The sequence below is a fragment of the Camelus dromedarius genome, chromosome 33 (genome assembly GCF_036321535.1).
Source record: "Camelus dromedarius isolate mCamDro1 chromosome 33, mCamDro1.pat, whole genome shotgun sequence".
Lineage (NCBI taxonomy): Eukaryota > Metazoa > Chordata > Mammalia > Artiodactyla > Camelidae > Camelus > Camelus dromedarius.
Window position 1 is genome coordinate 9,058,825 of NC_087468.1, and position 17,584 is coordinate 9,076,408.

General features: G+C 42.5%; 2 protein-coding genes across 2 annotated transcripts in view; both read right to left on the reverse strand.

The window, feature by feature from the left end:
• The window catches only part of RPL31 (ribosomal protein L31), a 311,008-nt gene that overhangs the window by 279,757 nt on the left and 13,667 nt on the right, over positions 1–17,584 (reverse strand). The gene's annotated exons all lie outside the window — the stretch shown is intronic.
• Positions 7,060–17,553, reverse strand: PDCL3 (phosducin like 3). Its single transcript, XM_031441095.2, has 6 exons — positions 17,431–17,553; positions 15,139–15,268; positions 13,555–13,645; positions 12,413–12,556; positions 11,474–11,682; positions 7,060–9,585 (listed from the first exon to the last, which is right to left on the reverse strand). Exons 1-6 carry the CDS (start codon positions 17,434–17,436, stop codon positions 9,443–9,445), a joined length of 723 nt encoding a protein of 240 aa, XP_031296955.1. The 5' UTR covers positions 17,437–17,553; the 3' UTR covers positions 7,060–9,442.

Below are 17,584 nucleotides of genomic sequence, written 5' to 3' on the forward strand. Positions count from 1 at the left end.
CGATGTCTGAATATGTGTAAGCAAGCTCTTTAAACGTATAAAATAGAATGAGCTTCCAGGCAAGCTCATCCTGGCATTACACCACCAGCATTCCACCTAAAGGCTCACACTGGGTCTGTCTGTCCAGGTCCTTCCCTCGGACACCAACACTTGCTCAGCCTTCGTGCAGGTGCAGCCCAGAAGTGAACGGGCGTCCGCTCCCCTGGGAGCACTGTCAACAGAGTGGGTCAGGATTGGGAGGTAAGTGACCCAGCCTCCTCCCTGCGGGTGGACAACTCTGCGTGCTTCTTGGAAGGCCCTGAGGGATGGACTTCCCACTGCTGACAGCACTGACTGCAGATTCTCACCCTCATGCTGGCCTGTCCCCTCCCCTGCCTCCTGGGTCTCCTCTGACTCTGCACCCCAAATCTTGGCTCAGGCTCCACATGTGGGCAGACTTGAGCCCTTTAATTTAATTCTGGCACTTGACCACAGACAGATGACAATCAAGAACTGAGCACCACCTTTCTTACGTTAGTTACAACTTCTGGTTTGATGTGATTGATGAACCACCATATTGTTTAAAGTCAACTTTATTTTTTAGTATAGTGTTAGCTTTACAGAAAAATTAACCAGATAGTAGAGAGACTTCCCATACACCCTGCGCCCAAATCCTCTATTATTACATCTTACATTAATATGGGACATTTGTTACAGTTAATGAATCAATATTGATAATTATTCATTCAAGTCCATACTTAGAATTCTTTCATTCTTCTGTTCTAGAATCTCATCAGGACACCACATTAAGTAGTCACATCTCCTTCAGCGCCTCTTGAGAGGTCACAGTTTCTCAGATTTCCCTTGTTTTTGATGACCTTGACCATTTTGAATTTTGTCAGCTGTTTTACAGAACATTCCTCAATTGGGATTTGTCAGATGTTTGTGCACAGTTATGAGTTTTAGAGGGAGAAAGACCGAAGCGTTTACCTTGTATTATCTTCATCTTGTCATATCCAGGGTCCATACTAACAACATGCCTTATCGCCAGTGACCTTGACCTTGGCCACCTGGCTGAGATAGAACTTGCCAACTTTCTGCACTGCCAAGCCATTCTCCCCAACCCTTTCCAAACTGAACACTTCAGAAGGAAGTCACCTTGTGCAGCTCATGCTTGAAGAATGGAACAGCTTACGTGCAGAGTATCTGCATAAATTATTCAGAATTCTGCATGGGGGGGTGATCTCTTCTCCCCAACATGTTTATCTATTCAATCAGTTGGATATTTACTTTATACTCTGGGTTATAATCTGATATTTTGTTGCTCAAAATGTTTAGCCATGAGATCCTTCAGCCACCTCCTGCATCCCTTTGACACAGTTCTATCATTGTGGTTTTTCGTTTTGTTTTGAGCACTTCTCTACTTTCTGGCACTACCAGGTGATCCAGGCTAATCTATTTCCTGCTCTGTTTTTTTTTTTTTAACATTTTTTATTGAGTTATAGTCATTTTACAAAGTTGTGTCAAATTCCAGTGTAGAGCACAATTTTTCAGTTACACATGAACACACATATATTCATTGTCACATTTTTTTCACTGTGAGCTACCACAAGATCTTGTATATATTTCCCTGTGCTATACAGTATAATCTTATCTATTCTATGTATGCCTGTCAGTATCTACAAATTTTGAAATCCCAGTCTATCCCTTCCCACAAGTTTGTATTCTATGTCTATGAGTCTGTTTCTGTTTTGTATTTTTTTCTTTTTTTTAGATTCCACATATATGAGCGATCTCATATGGAATTTTTCTTTCTCTTTCTGGCTTACTTCACTTAGAATGACATTCTCCAGGGACATCCATGTTGCTGCAAATGGCGTTATGTTGTCGGTTTTTATGGCTGAATAGTATTCCATTGTAAAAATATACCACATCTTCTTTATCCAGTCATCTGTTGATGGACATCTAGGCTGTTTCCATGTCTTGGCTATTGTAAATAGTGCCGCTATGAACATTGGGGTGCCGGTGTCTTTTTGAAGTAGGGTTCCTTCTGGATATATGCCCAGGAGCGGGATTCCTGGGTCATATGGTAAGTCTAGTCCTAGTCTTTTGAGGAATCTCCATACTGTTTTCCACAGTGGCTGCTCTGGTTTTAGATTCAGCCACTTCTGTAAAGAGCTCTGGTTCCTTTTTTTGGCAATATTAGAAATTAATATCTGAGTGATAGGTGTGATCTTTATTACTGGGGTGTCATTGCTTTTCAGTCCCTGCAACTGAGAGCAAGGAAATGTGTTTACTAATCTGCGTATACACACTATCTACACATGCTACCACTTGTGCCTGTATTAAGTTAGACAGGAGTTCACACTGATGGCTCCAACTCTAATCCATTACACTTGGATCGCTCCAGCCTCCTCCTCCAGCTTATCTGTAACTTCATGCTCCAAAAGTGAGAAACCTGGCTCCCATCAGCTGCTGTCCACTTGTTTAAACCTGGTATATGACAGCAGTATCAGAACTATTAACATGTGCCAATGTGAGAAATAACTTTATCAGCTGGAGTACCGTATTTAAGTACACATTTCTTTTGTCTTTCATCTTACAGACTCCACTCATTTCCAAGGTTACCTGGGTCAGCACCTTTCCCCTAACCCCTTCCATGAGGTTGTTTCAAACACTTCTAAGAGAGTTAATTGTTTTACTACATTCTGTATTCCATCCATGTAGCCCCTGACTCCCTTAGAGATTTTTTTAATTTGCATACATTAAGAGTCACTGTGCTGTAAAGTTCTATGGGTTTTGACAAATGCAAAATGTCGTACCTCCACCATCGTTTCATTCAGAATAGTTTCACTGTCCTAAAAATCCTTCATGCTTCACCTATTCAACCCTCCCACCCGCCCCCGAACCCCTGATCTTTTTAACATCTCCACAGCTTTGCCTTCTCCAGAACATCAAATAATTAGAATCACACCACAGACAGTCTTTTCAGACTCTTATTTCACTCAGCATTGATGCTTTTTGTGGCTTGGTAGCTCATTTCTTTTTACCACTGAATTACCTTCCATTGTATCAAATTATAATTTGTTTAGATATTTATCTACTGATAGACATTCTGGTTGTTTGGGTTTTGGTCATTATAAACAAAGCTGCTATAAACATTTGTGTGCAGATTTTTGTGTGGACGTAAGTTTCATATAAGTTGGGTAAACACGTAGGGGCATGACTCCTGGATCATATGGTAAGACTATGAAGAGTATTTATTATCCATTCATACTTACTGTGCTTACTGTTTTAGGTTTATTTCTAGCATCCTCTTTTGGGCTTTCTATGATTCTGCCTTTTCTGTTTCTTTTTATTCTTCAATCTAGTCTTTTTTTTTTAATTGACTGAGCCCCCCTCACACACATACATATACTACTTTAAGTTACATACTTTTTTCTTTCACTGCTACTTGAATATTTTAACATGCATAACCTCTTGACTATTTATAAGTGTCTAAGAACATTTAAGCCCCAATTAAGCCCCCTTCAATTTGTGTTATTTTGTCCTGTTTTTCAGTTCTATTTTGTCTTAATATCATATTATTCATATTGTTTTGTGAAGTCAATGCTCATTCAGATTTACCCATCTTTTGGTCACTATGCTTTCTCGAGTCTCAGAGCTTTCATTAGTTCATTGTCCTTCTGCAAAAGTAAATCCTCTACATTTCCTTTAGTGAGAGTCTACTGATGATAAATGTACTCACCCTATGTCTGAAATATCCATTTCAACCTCATTCCTAAGATACAGCTTCACTGGGTATTAATGATTTTTTTAATTGAAGCATAGTTGATTTACAATGTTGTGTAAATTTCTGGTGTTCAGCATAGTGATTCAGTTATACATATATATTCTTTTTCATATTCTTTATCATTATAGGTTATTACAAGATACTGAATACAGTTCCCTGTGCTAAACAGTGGGTGTTCACTTTTTATCTATTTTATATATAGTAGTATGTATCTGCAAATCCCAAACTCCTAATTTATCCCTCTTTCCCTGCCCCCAGGTAACCATGTTTGTTTTCTGTGTCTGTCTGTTTCTGTTTTGTAAATAAGTTCATTTGTGCCATTTTTTTAGAGTCCACATATAAGTGATATCCTGATATTTGTCTTTGTCTGGCTTACTTCACTTAGTATGATCATCTCTAGGTCCATCCATGTTGCTGCAAATGGCATTATTTGATTACTTTTTATGGCTGAGTAGTATTCCACTGTATAAATATACCACAACTTCTTTATCCAGTCATCTAACAATGGATATTTAGGTTGTTCCCATGTCTTGGCTGTTGTAAATAGTGCTGCTATGAACATTGGGGTGCATATATCTTTTCAGATTAGTTTTCCCGAGATACATGCCCAGGAGTGGGATTGCTGGATCTTATGGTAAGTCTATTTTTAGTTTTTTAAGAAATCTCCATACTGTTTTCCATAGTGGCTGCACCAATTTACATTCCCACCAACAGTATAGGAGGGTTTCTTTTTCTCCACACCCGCTCCAGCATTTATCATTTGTGGACTTCTTAATGATGACCATTCTGACTGGTATGAGGTGATACCTCATTGTGGTTTTGACTTGCATTTCTCTGATAACTGGCAATACTGAGTATCTTTTCATGTTCCTATTGGCCATCTGTGTGTCTTCACTGGATAAATCTGTTTAGGTTTTCTGCCCATTTTTTGATTTGTTTGTTTGTGTTTTTGTTATTGAGTTGTATGAGCTGTTTGCACATTCTGGAGATAAAACCTTTGTCTGTTGCATTGTTCACAAATATTTTCTCCCATTCCATAGGTTGTATTTTTGTTTTGTTTATGGTTTCCTTTGCTGTGTAAATACTGTAAGTTTAATTAGGTCCCATTTATTTTTTTCCATATCCTTGGTAGACTGACCTAGGAGAACACTGCGACGATTTACGTCAGAGAAAACAATTCCTGATTAGTAGTTTTTGTCTTGTCTCTTCTTGGCCCATAGATCACTGTTCCAGTGTTCTGGCTTTCACTGCTGCTGCTGAGAAGGCAGTGGGCCTGTTATGTGTTTGTAGGTAATCCGACTTTTCCTACTGCGTTTGACATTCTGCAGTTTCACTATATATATGCTGTGGATTCCTCACTTACTTGACATTTATACAGCTTTCTGAGTTTGAGGGTTGATGTCCTTCATCAATTCTGGAAAAATCAACCTTCATCTTCCCAAATATTGCCTATATCCAATATTCTCCTTTTAAAATTCTAAGAGAGATGTTAGACCTTCTCAGCGTCTCCTCCACATCTCTTAGCCTCTTACGTTTCCTCCTGTTTGTCTCTGTGTGTTACCCACAGGGTGATCATTTGGCTCTGCTTTCCAGTTTATTAGTTCTTTCTTCCACTGGATATTTTTATAAGGCATTTATATGAGCAACTCTTCTTTACTCCTTTCTTTAAACATATTAAATGTACTCACTTTTTTTTTTTTGTCTTGAAAACTCTACTTCTCTAAATCTTTGCAGTCTGATTGCACTGTTTTCTGCTGGCTTTCATTCAGGATGCCTTATATGAGGCATAGTGTGATTTGTGGGTTTCTGATTTATGACTCTGAGTTCATGTCCTATGGAGAGTGTCTGAGCCTAAATTAAAGTTGCTCTTCTCGTGTGGGTATGCAGCTGCTTTGGCCCTGAGCCCGAGGGTGTTACCAACTTAGGACCTCTTTAAGAACTTGGCATGAGAAATGTTTAGACCACGTGTACCCTGGGAATTCAAACCACATGGGAGAAGGCGTGTAAGTGACTTCTTAGGGATCCCTACTTGTGTTCCTCTCCTTTCCAACTACTGCCAGTTCCCCCCAAGACTGAAGGCAGTCCTCTGGGATTCCAGCTGTTTGCAAGAGGATCCTCCTGCAGGGTTCCCCAGGCTTACCTCCTGCCACCTGTCCCCCACAAGTCCATTCTCACAGAAGCTCAGTGTCACCAAGATCCGGCACATGCCCCTGGGAGTAAACGAGCTGAAGGCTCACTGACCTTTCTGCAGTTTAGCTTTCACTTTGTTTTTGGCCTCAGAGGATGAATTCTTTTCTTGATGACTCAGTGGCACATTTAAGAACATTAAAAAAAAAGTTTCATCCAACATGTTGAGTTATCATCAGGTGGGCCGTTCAGAGTACCTAGTCTTTTCACAGAGTCTGATCCATGAAGTTACTGAAAGGCAATGAGGATGAAGTGGAGGAAGGGACTCTGCACTGCTCTGTTCTGTGGAGCGATTTGAAAGCAAAGAGTGGAAAGCGAGCACGGCTGTAGTTCTGACTGATGATGGGCGGGGGCTTTAACGGGAGATGCATCAGCTACTTCTAAGAGAAACCAAGATGGAAGTTCTTTCTTTCCCAGTAACAGAGGTCCAGAGAGGGCAGTCAAGAGCTGGCCTACAGGGGCTCCAGTGTCATCAGGAATATCATCCCCCCACTCTGGCTCTGTAAGCACACCTGTGGCCCAGGTGGGCTGCAATCACATCTACACCTCAGTTAGAGGGCAGAGGGGGTTAAGCCCAAAAAGGGCACATGCCACGTGTCTGTCCCTCTTAAGAAGCTTGTCCAGAACTCCCAGCCAACTTCTGGCCACCGCCCTCTGGCAGTCCGAGCCTGCAGGGAGGCTGGGGGTTTACTCTTAGCTGGTCCCACTGCTGCTCGAGCAGAGCTGGAGAATCTCAGTCTGTGGCAGGGAACAGTCTCCGCCACCCAATCAGAACACTTACTGCCTGAGGCCTCACATCAAGGGAGAGACGGAGACAAGATGATGATTTACTGGAACAAAGTCCTAAAGAGTGTGGGAGAGAACGGGGTCAAACATGCAGAGGGATGGCTTAGACACGTCCTCACTGGAGACTGAATGCAGAGAAGAGAAGACAAGGCTGCAGCAGCGGGAGGTGGGGGCTGGACCCAGGGAACTCCTCACAGCACACAAGGGACAGGTCCCCGTGGAGTCACTGAGTGGGGGCAGTGTGCAGAGGGCAGAAAGCCTGCACCCTGGCGGTGTGAACACAAACACCAAGAATGCGTGTCGAAAGCCACCTGTCAAAAAGGCTGTATTTATTTATAACAACTGATTCCCGTAAGCAGGACAAAATCACTGTCATAGGAACATGTTTCTAAAGTAGGCAACACAACTCACAACACATTTGGCCTGTCACACCTGAAAACTGTCAAAATTTGAGATTGTTACAGAAGAAAACTGAACTGAAAGCTGGAGGTGATAAATGACAAAAGGTTGAGGCATCAGAGACAGAGGACCCCCTCCTAAGCACCCCTTTCACATCTCTCATAAAGGGCCTTTGCATCCAGGACTACTTCTCTGAGGTACCTGGGGAAGGAGACCCCCTGGGGAGCCACTGTCTGCAACCGCAGCACGTGAGAGTGTGGATTCAGGTGTGCGTGAGGCAGGTCTGTGCGACCTAACTATACCCTTCTTCTCCTCCACAAAATAAGGAAAATCAGGAAGAATCAATTGTTATTTGATTACACAGTTAGCCCTCCACATCTGCGGATTCAACCAACCATGGGGTAAAGCCACTCTGCGGACCTGAAGAGCCAGCCACAAGTGACCTGAGCACCCACGGATGCCCCACGGGGCTCCTGGAATTAATCCCCACGGATACCGAGGGACAATTCTATAGTCTTACCCACTTAACTTCTCCCAGTCACGTTCTATCCCTACTTCCTGGAACCATTTCTCACCAATCACTAAAGAAAGGGTTACCTAGTACTTGCTTAACGCCCTTCCCTGTAACCCCGTCCTCTGAACACCGGAAGACGAACTCAGCACCTCGCTTGCCTGTCTTCCCGGTCACTATGTGTTTCTGTTCTGGACTGAGATGGACTCAATGCTTAAGAGCCAAGTTGTATCACCTCTATCACATCACAAATGCTCTAAATGAAACAGAAGGAGATTAATGGTAAGTGCTGTAGGGAAGTCTCCCAGAATTAACCAACCTGTAGAGATTTGCAGATGAAGTTCAAAATCACAATACTGATCTCAGGACGGAGATGCCACCCTCTCCCTCCTTAAATCAAGCCCAGTCAGCATGAGCACAGAGCGTCCCGCGGCCTGGGAGCCGTGTGGCCAGACAGGACTTACCCAGTCCACGGACACGTGAGCTTCTGAGCTCAAACTGAGTGCCTTAGCCTGACAACGGGGACAAGATTCCACAGGAACAAAGATCAAAGTGTACAAAGAGAATAGGCGTATATAGGCGCACCCAAGCCTTCACCACAGCACTTCACTCTGACGACAGCTGACAACAGAAAACCAACGAAGGCAGCTCTCCCACAAAACCCATGGGACCCGCAGACGAGTGACAGAACCGACCAAACTTAAGCCTGCAATAAGAATTCCATGAAAAACCCTTCAAGGAAGATTGTGACACAGAGTCTGTTTTTATCATCAGTGTTAGCCCTCGTGTGTAGAAAAACACATGTCACTGACACGGACACTTCTGACAGATAAAATGGGTCACAGCCACCTGTTGTTCTTTGAATTACAGCAAAAATAAATCACAATAATCAGAAGGAACTCAGTGCCCTCTCTGACTCATATTTTTAAGATGCAAACCAGCACTGAGGACGACATCACTCAACAAAATGCTAGGGAATGACAGTTTTCCTAATTTTTCTGCTCTGGCCAATTTGACAAGAAGTGATAAATGTTCAGAGGATTCTAGTTCATAAAACATCTTGCTATGTTTTTTACTGACTGACTGAGACACAGCTGATCTATTTGTATGCTTACATCTATTTATTTCCAAAAAAGAATTTAACGTGGCCTTTTACAGTAATTGAAATTAGCTGACATCTCAACAGTCTGAGACAAAAAATTTTAACCAGAAGAAATATTTTACCCAAAATGGGATTAATCTTTTTGTTATTGCTAAGACAATGTTTGTTTCACAAAAATTATTGCCTATTTCTTCCAAATAGGATATTAAGATTTTTTTCTTTCAATCATTCTTTGATTTTATTTAATAATCCTGTTGCTACCTTTATAAAAGAATAAAAATATATTATAATATAAATGCAAAACTTAGTTTGCTATTTTTCCACTGTATAATTTATTCACATTATTTTTTAAAAACCCTCCATATATTTTTTTTTATATTTTTATGTGAATAAAGAGTCAATAATTTTACGGCTTACTTAAAATACAAGTGAGGAAAACACAGACATTTGCCATACCAATGGCTGGCTTTTATTTTTTTAAGAAAATGTTATTAATTTAAAAAGAGAGTTCAAAGACATTTAATAGGATTCCCAGCAATGATTATTTCTGAGATCTACGAGATTTAAAATTTAAAACATAATTAAAAGGCTAAAACCCCAAATATATTCCTACTTTTTCCTTCTTAAAAAAATTCAGAGGATTTGTCCCATCAAGAAAGTTCAGCAGGTTACCCGAGCGGCAGCCTCAGTCATCCTCCGAATCACTGTCCCTCCTGGCGGGGACGGAGCGCCGCACCGAGGAAAGCAGCACGTCTTCAATGGGCTTCTTGGGGTTTTCCTCCAGGTTTGTCTTGATCGCTCCAGACTCTGACAATTTCCACTCCAACTCTGTGCGATAAAGAAAAAGCAAATTGCCTAAGACACAGTCTGCATGGGGCCCTCCTCCTCAGGTTTGTCAGGCCAGTGTTTTTCTAAGCAGAAACTACAATCATCATTTGATGACAATTTAATTTTAGAGACATAATTATAAGGCGCCTGGAAGAAAGGGAAAAATCAGGCCCTTAAGCAGGAAAACAAAAATATCTTCACTTTTTCAGAAGATGAGATCAAATGAGACATTACATACATCTGAACCTGTATGATAACTAAAAAAACAAACAAAAGAAACCACACAAAACAAAGACTAAACCTAGCCTCTAATGACCACTTTCTCAGCTTGTACAATTTCCCAGGGAAGAACTCAGTGTGAAACGTGTAAAGGAAATACTTTTCACAGACCTGCTGGCAATCTAATCGTTAAATCTAATTTTAGTTAACAAAAGGAAATTCTTAAACCTCATGTCCAATATCTCAATCTATTAGAGTCAAAGGCTCAGTGCATGATGACATCCTAGCACTGATACATTTGTTCCAAGTAATAATCATTTTGAAAAGTGCCAGAAAATAAAGAATCAGTGACTAAAGGCTCAGTTCCTACATTCGACACTCTTACAATCAAACTCTACATGGATGGGAGACCTTGAGAAGCAAAATCAAGGGCTGTATTTTTCCACTGCAGAGAAGACCCTAGGCAGAACTAAGGAACTGTACGAGAGCCCTTACAACAAAGAGCCTGTTTTAAAAGCGATGCTCTCCTAATAAGGAAACTTCTGTTAAAACCTGAAAACTAACTTTACTGAAGTCATATTAAGTCTTCATCCATGGAGATGAGTAACATCAGTATTTTCAGCTTTAGGGGTCCCAGCTCAATTATTATAAAATTTTAACAAATTCCTTAAAAAAATTTTTTCTTAACATTTCTGATTCTTAAGAATATATTTAGATTTACACATATATACATAAGTGTATGTATTTAATGTCATTATTTATATGCAGTAGTCATTATTTTAGAAGTTCACTAATCTTCAAATGAGATTTCTAGAAATAAAGACTATAGTTGTTACTGTACACCGATCTCTCTCCCCTCATGGTATTGTTCAAAAAGACTAAGAGGCAAACATATATTTAGTTTGAAATGCCATATGCCTTTGAACACTGGATTAATGCACACTAATGTAACTTATGTGTGTGTGTATGTGTATGTTTATACTTTTCCCAGCTGAGTATCTTACATAAAGAGTTATATAAAGTCATATTTTAAGATATGTTTTTAAAGACTACTAACAAAGCATAGTTGGACATATTATTGCGCTAAAGAGACAAAGGACTGGACTCAGCAGGAAGCCCTCGGGCCTCAGGGGCTCTCTTTCACGTTACGTGTGCCTATGCATTTTGACACCTCCTTGTGTAACAGGTAGAAAAAAATAAAAACATATCTTTCAGGAGTTAAGAGGCAGAATTAGATAAACTTTTAATTTAAAAGCTATTATTCAATGGAGAAAACATTTCTATAGAGATTCACATATGTACATAGATACATATAAGCATCTAATATATTCACGTGAACTAAGTAAGAAATGAAAGATGCGAACTTGAGCTACAGCTGAAAACATATTCAACTGCAGGGAAAAGTAAAACACATCAGACATTAATATTAATATATACATTTTAAAGTCCATTGTCCCCTGTTTTAACTGAGAATTACTACAGCCCAGTTGTAAACAACCCCAATGACTCGTCCAAGATGAGACTAAATGCGCTTTTTCCTTTTCACAATCTCACACGGGGGCAAAGGTGAATGTGACGAACCACCCTACCCCGTGTCTGGGAAACAAGCACCCCTGTCAGCAGAAGCGTCCCCGCACTATCTCTCACGTGATCTCACAGAGACCCTTACCATCCATGGTCAGGTTCATGCCACCAAACACCAGAGGTCCAATAAACTGAGCCTTGATATCACCTTCAAGGTAAACAAATACTGTGGGCAGATTCCTATCAGGATAATTAGGTATGCAGGTTGTTGAAATGGCTTTGATAAATTTGACGTCAGGAAACTTCCTAGCAAGTCCACTGAGGTGCTGATTTATCAGGGCACAGAGGGGAATCCTATAAAATAGAAACAGAAGCAACAATGATTCTGAATTTGTATAGAATAAAGCTCAACCATCTGCCCCATGTAAAACCTTATAACGACTTCAAAAGCAATTCTGCTGCTCCAGCCAAGATGCACTAACATTTAAAAAAAACCTTTCTAATATGTTCAGGCAAAATCCAAAGTCCAATTTAATCTGACCAAACAGTAAGTCAGAAAAACAGCTCCAAGGTAAAAGATAATTGTCTTGCTCTTCTGTCTGACAGAACATTCAAGATTTAGAACGTGTGACTCAGAAAGTATTTTCTGCTTGAAGCAACTCCCACACAAGCACTAGACTCCACAGTATCAGAATAAAAGTGGAGGTGAGAAACACTGGGGGTCCACTGCATCACTCACAATGGACAATTATCCTAAAGGTCACCCTCGCCTCCTACAAGACTGATTCATTATGTGGAATTTTGAAATGCCAGAGTTTCTCTACAGGGATAAATGACTGAGGAACACACTTACAATTAAAAAAAAAAGTCTTCCCTGCTACATGTACTGTAACAAAGGCATTCGTATTAGTCACAAATGTTAATTTAAGTCATAAGGCAAAAATTAGGCAATAAGGTTTGCGCAAATCAGCAACAAAATAAAACACTAGTTAAAAACACACAAACACTTCGATGTGGATTAAGCCTGAGATGTTCAGATGTAAATTCAAATTAACATTTAAAGACAGTCATAAGATCGGCTCACCCTTGTTTGTAAAGGTGCAAGATTACCCACAAGCCTTCACCCGCTTTGGTAACTTCCTGAACATAGTCCTTTCCAGAGATCTCCAAAACTTCTCCAAATTTATTCTTCAATTGGGTTGCTTTCCACTCAGCCAGTCTTTGCTGCCTGCACAACAGAAGGAGAGTCATCTTATACATACATATACACACACATACACATACCCTCCCTTTCACAGAGATATCTTTATAAAGCTCTAGGTTTATTTATTTACCAGGTTTATTAATCTTTCAAAGGACATCTTTTTTCAACTGAAGTATAATTGATTAACAATGTTGTGCTAGTTCCAAATGTACAGCAAAGTGACTGTTATACATATACACATTCTTTTCTATATTATTTTCCATTATAGGTTATTACAAGATATTGAATGTAGTTCCCCGTGCTATACAGTAGGACGCTACTGTTTATCTATTTTATATATGGTAGTGTGTAGCTGTTAATCCCAAACTCCTAACTTATCCCCCTCCCCCTTTCCCCTCTGGTAACCATAAGTTTGTTTTCTGAGAGTCTGTTTCTGTTTTAAAAATAAGTTCATTTGTACAATTTTTTTAGATTCCACATATAAGTGATATCATACAGTACTTGTCTTTCTGTCTGACTTACTTCACTTCGTATATGATCTCTAGATCCATTCATGTTGTTGCAAATGGCATTATTTCATTCTTTTTTATGGCTGAGTAGTCTTTCTTCCTTTCTTCATTTATTTATTTATGTGTATGTATATATATAAATAAAACATCTTCTTTATCCAGTCATCAGTTGATGGACATTTAGGTTGCTTCCATGTCTTGGCTATTGTAAATAGTGCTGCTATGAACATTGGGGTGCATGTGTCTTTCTGAATTAGAGTTTTCCTCTTTTCTGGATATCCATCCAAGAGTGGGATTGCTGAATTATGTGGTAAGTCTACTTTTAGTGTTTTGTTTTGTTTGTTTTTTGTTTTTTTGGGGGGAGCAGTATTTTTAGCTTTTTAAGGAACTTCCATACTGTTCTCCATAGTGGCTGCACCAATTTACATTCCCACCTACAGTGTAGGAGGGTTCAAAGGACACACATTTCAGTGCCACATAAAAAAGTAAGCACTCCCTCTGGGTGGCACTAACCTGTACATTTCAATAACACGTTCATCTTCCTCATTAAATTCATCTTCATTATCCTCCAGTTCTTCCAAAGTCATATCTTCATACGTTTTCACTGAATGTAGTTGAGTTGGCAAAAAACCAAAAGTGTAAAGGATGAACAACCATGTATTTTGTTTTTCTTCTCTTCACTTTTCTCCTAAAGTGCACACAACACCAAAAGACTCCCCCAGCCTACCAAAACCAAAACCAAAAGTACTTAAGGTGTTATACTAGGTAATAAGAAGTTGAAGGTGCTTCAAAAAGATAGAATGTGTTGACACCTGCAGGCTCAGCTCCCTTATGTACGTCCACAATAATAAGCATATGAACAGGAAGTTTCCCAATTTAAAAAGAGAGCTGTTATTTGCCTGAGCTCACCTGGCCTGATTTCCAAGCACACTCATGGACAGGTGCTTAACAGGTCTCAGACCTCCAAGGGGACAAAAGGATACCCAATGGTGTCTTCCTCAGCACACCCTTCCTAGAGTTAAAGAGATTATCATCCATTTCTGGGTCTTTTCTTGTGAGTGGTAGGCAGCTTTTTTTTTTTCTAAATCAACTGCTATAAAGCCTGTATTTTGTTGTTATTGCCATAAATACTCCTGCTTCTTGACATCAAATTAGGTTTTGGTCCTCTGACCCCTACCCCGTCACTACCAAAAGTGCTCTTATCAAGGGCAATAATGACCTCTATGTTCTCAACTCAGGAGCACATCTGACCCAACTCATCACTGCCTCCTCTCTAAAAGCCCAGCTTCCTCTGGCCTCCTTCCCTCCTTCTATGCCTACCCCTCCTTTGTGCTGTGTGGTGCCTGGCACACAGCAATCATTCAATAAACACTTGCTGGATAAATGCTTCGTAATAAATCCTCCCCTAAATTAGCTCTAATATGTCAACAGGGGACAACAGTTCCAGCCCCTGTAATCAATGGTTCTCAGACTTTGGTGAGAATCAGAAACCCTTTGAAGCACTGGTTTAAAATGCAGATTCCTGGGCCTTATCCCCCAAGAGATCCTGATTTGGTAGGGAATTTTATTTTTTTAAACAAATACCCCAGGGGCTTCTGAGTCAGGTGACACAGCTATGTGTAAGAAAATCCCTCCCTCAGACCCCATACACCGCACAAACCGTACGCTTCCCCCAATTAAACTATTTTAATATTCTCAATCCAACCACAAAGATAATGCAGCATAAGCTCAGGAGAACACTAAACTAAACACTAAAAGCTCTGAGCAGATGTCCATGACGTTATCCAAAGGGAATCACAGGCCTGGAAGTCAACACTCAGAATTACATTCTTTAGGATCATCATGTGCTCATCTGACACAGACAAGGAACTGTGGGAACAGAGGGAGCCTCTGAGGTCCCCCTAATTCTATGGCCCTGGAAGGTGAAGCCAGAGACACCCTGTGACTCGCCTGAGGTCCCAGAGACAGTCCACTCCTGCACTTCAAGCCCCGGCTCCCGACTCTTGCTCAGAGGATCCTTCTACCAAAGCGATTAGAGGCTGAGCAAGTGGTTTCCTCAGCAGATGGCCACGGGATAAAGAAGGCAAGCGAGCTCACCCACGGACTGCTGAAGGACCCGCTGCTCCTCCTCTTCCGCCTCCTTCTCCAGCTCTTTCAGACTTTCCTTTGAGGGCAAGATGCCCTTTTTGCGTAAGATGTCATTCCACTCGGTGTCTGCATTGGGGTCCTAGGGTAGGTGGACCAAGTACACCATTAGTGCCAAGCCCACTGTGGAGGGCGCCTTGTTGGGCAAAGGGCCAAATGGGAAAGGCAATGGGGAGAGGAATTCAAACCAAAGTATTCTGTGGCCTATTTCTGAGAATTTTAAAAGACCCACAGCCCCTATTTCCATCTTCCTGTCCTCCACTCAGCCACCCCATACCTAGGGGCTCGTCTTGGGGTAAAACTCAGGACATGACGTGCAGGTTGGCATCAATGCTGATACCAAGGCTCTGACTTGGCTTCTGTTCAGTATTTTCACTAATGACTTGGAGTGATTCATTCAACAGATCTTTATTAAGCACCTACTATATGCAAATGATTGTACTAGATGGTAGGGAAGCACAGTGAATGCTACCGTCGTCTATTTTACAGTTGAGAGGAAGAGACAGGCAGTGAACAACTGAAAGTACAGACATGTATTACAAATTGTTGCAAGTGACCAATGGGCTGCCAAGCTAGAGTGTTACCGGGGGCCTGCATTCCACAGGATGGGCAGGAACGTTCTCTCAGAAGAGAAGATGTTTAATCATCACGGGAGGGTGAGAAGGAGCCAGACAGAGGAGGGAGAACTTAGGAAATTACGTTCCAGACAGAGGGGCCAGCATGTGCAAAGGGTCCAACCAAGTGCTGACATGTCGAGCATCCCAAAGTTCTGAGTGGCCACAGAAGAATCAGAGGGAAGAGAGCCTGGCTGACTCTCTCATGGCCAAACCTTAGAGGAAGCACTGAGACCCCGTGGAAGAGCTCACAACAGCTAACGCGTTTTGAGTACCAGGTGCTGGGCACTCTTCTAAGCCCTTTACCTGGATCTACTTAGTTAATCCTCACAAGCCTCAGAGAGCCATGAAGTTTAGAAGACACTGCCAGGCTGGAACAAGTCAAACACATTAGGATTGAAAATGTCAGGATAAATGTCAAAGTGGGCTCTTGGCTCCAGAATCCAGCTGCCCAAACACTGGCTTTGCCTGGCTTGGGTGGAACACTGCTAATGGACCTGGTCTGGAACATGAAAGGACACTGGGATAACCAGGCTCCTGCCCCAGCTCCTCATCCTGGGTCTTTCTGAGATACTGCAAAAGAAAACCAACAGAATCCTTTCCACAGGGTGGGCAGGGAAGGCCTCTGAAGAGGTGACAATTTAAGCAGGCACCTGAAGAACAGAGAATGCAAAGGAGGCCAGGGCAGCCCTGGAGTTTCCTCTCACCATTTCAGAGTGTCCGGCTGGTGGCAGATAGGCTGTATTTGGAGATGCTCATGCTCTCCAGCCCCCAACCAACCCACAGTAACTCCGTTTCCTTTCTGCCACTGAGCCAGAGACCACTTACCAGAATTCTTGGCCACAGTGAGATCTGGGAGGCAGCAAAATTACCCTGGAGGAGGGTCCCTCAACAGTGACAAAATTTAGTTGTCACAGATTTTCTCATAAAAGCATCTACTTCCAGGGTCTTCATTCATTTTTTCTTTTCCTTGGGTTTTAGTCAAACTCCACTAGTAAATTCCTGATATAACCGGGGGATTTGGGTTTTTTCCACTTTAAGACGTAACGTAACTGGGCAGCGAAACCTTCAGGCTGAGCTCTGGAAGCCAAGAGTCCAAAGGGAGCGCACCTCAACCTAACACCAAAGTTGAGGGGAGGGTGTGGTAACCCCTCACCTAGCTCCAGGTGGAGTCGGGGACACAGGTTCCACTACTGTGTTAGGTCTGGGACCCCCAGGCGGGACCCTCCCTCGTCCGAGCCTCTGCTTCCACCACCGTACAAGGGGCCCCTAACACACCTGCGCAGGTGCTCTCTAAGGGAGTTAACAAGCAGGAAGCAAATGCGTCAGGTGAGGTCCGGCGAGTCCTTCACAGGCCCCAGGGCAGCCGACCTCAGGGAAAGGCAGCCCCAGCGACGAGATTCGGGGGGTGGGACACACGAGGCGGGGACGCCCAGCCCCGGGGACCCGCAGGACCACGCCCGCCCTCCCGCACTGCGCCTGCGCCGGCCTCGCCTCGTGCGGCCTCCGGCGTCCCCGTGGCGCGGGGCGCTTGCCGGGACAGGCCGACGTCGGCGTGGACCCAGCGGCGCAGACAAGCGGCCGCCGCCTCCAGGCGTCGCGCCCCCTACACCGCCCTGAACTCGCTCACCTGCATTTTCTTTTTCTCTTAGCTCTCTCAAGCAGGGCCGGCCCCCGTGCCCGCACCCCTCAGCTGTCTTCCGCGCACGCGCGCAGCCACCGCCCCACCTCTTCCCCGTCCCGGCCCTGACCCCGCCCCCAAGAAGCGAGCTGGGCGGAGCCAG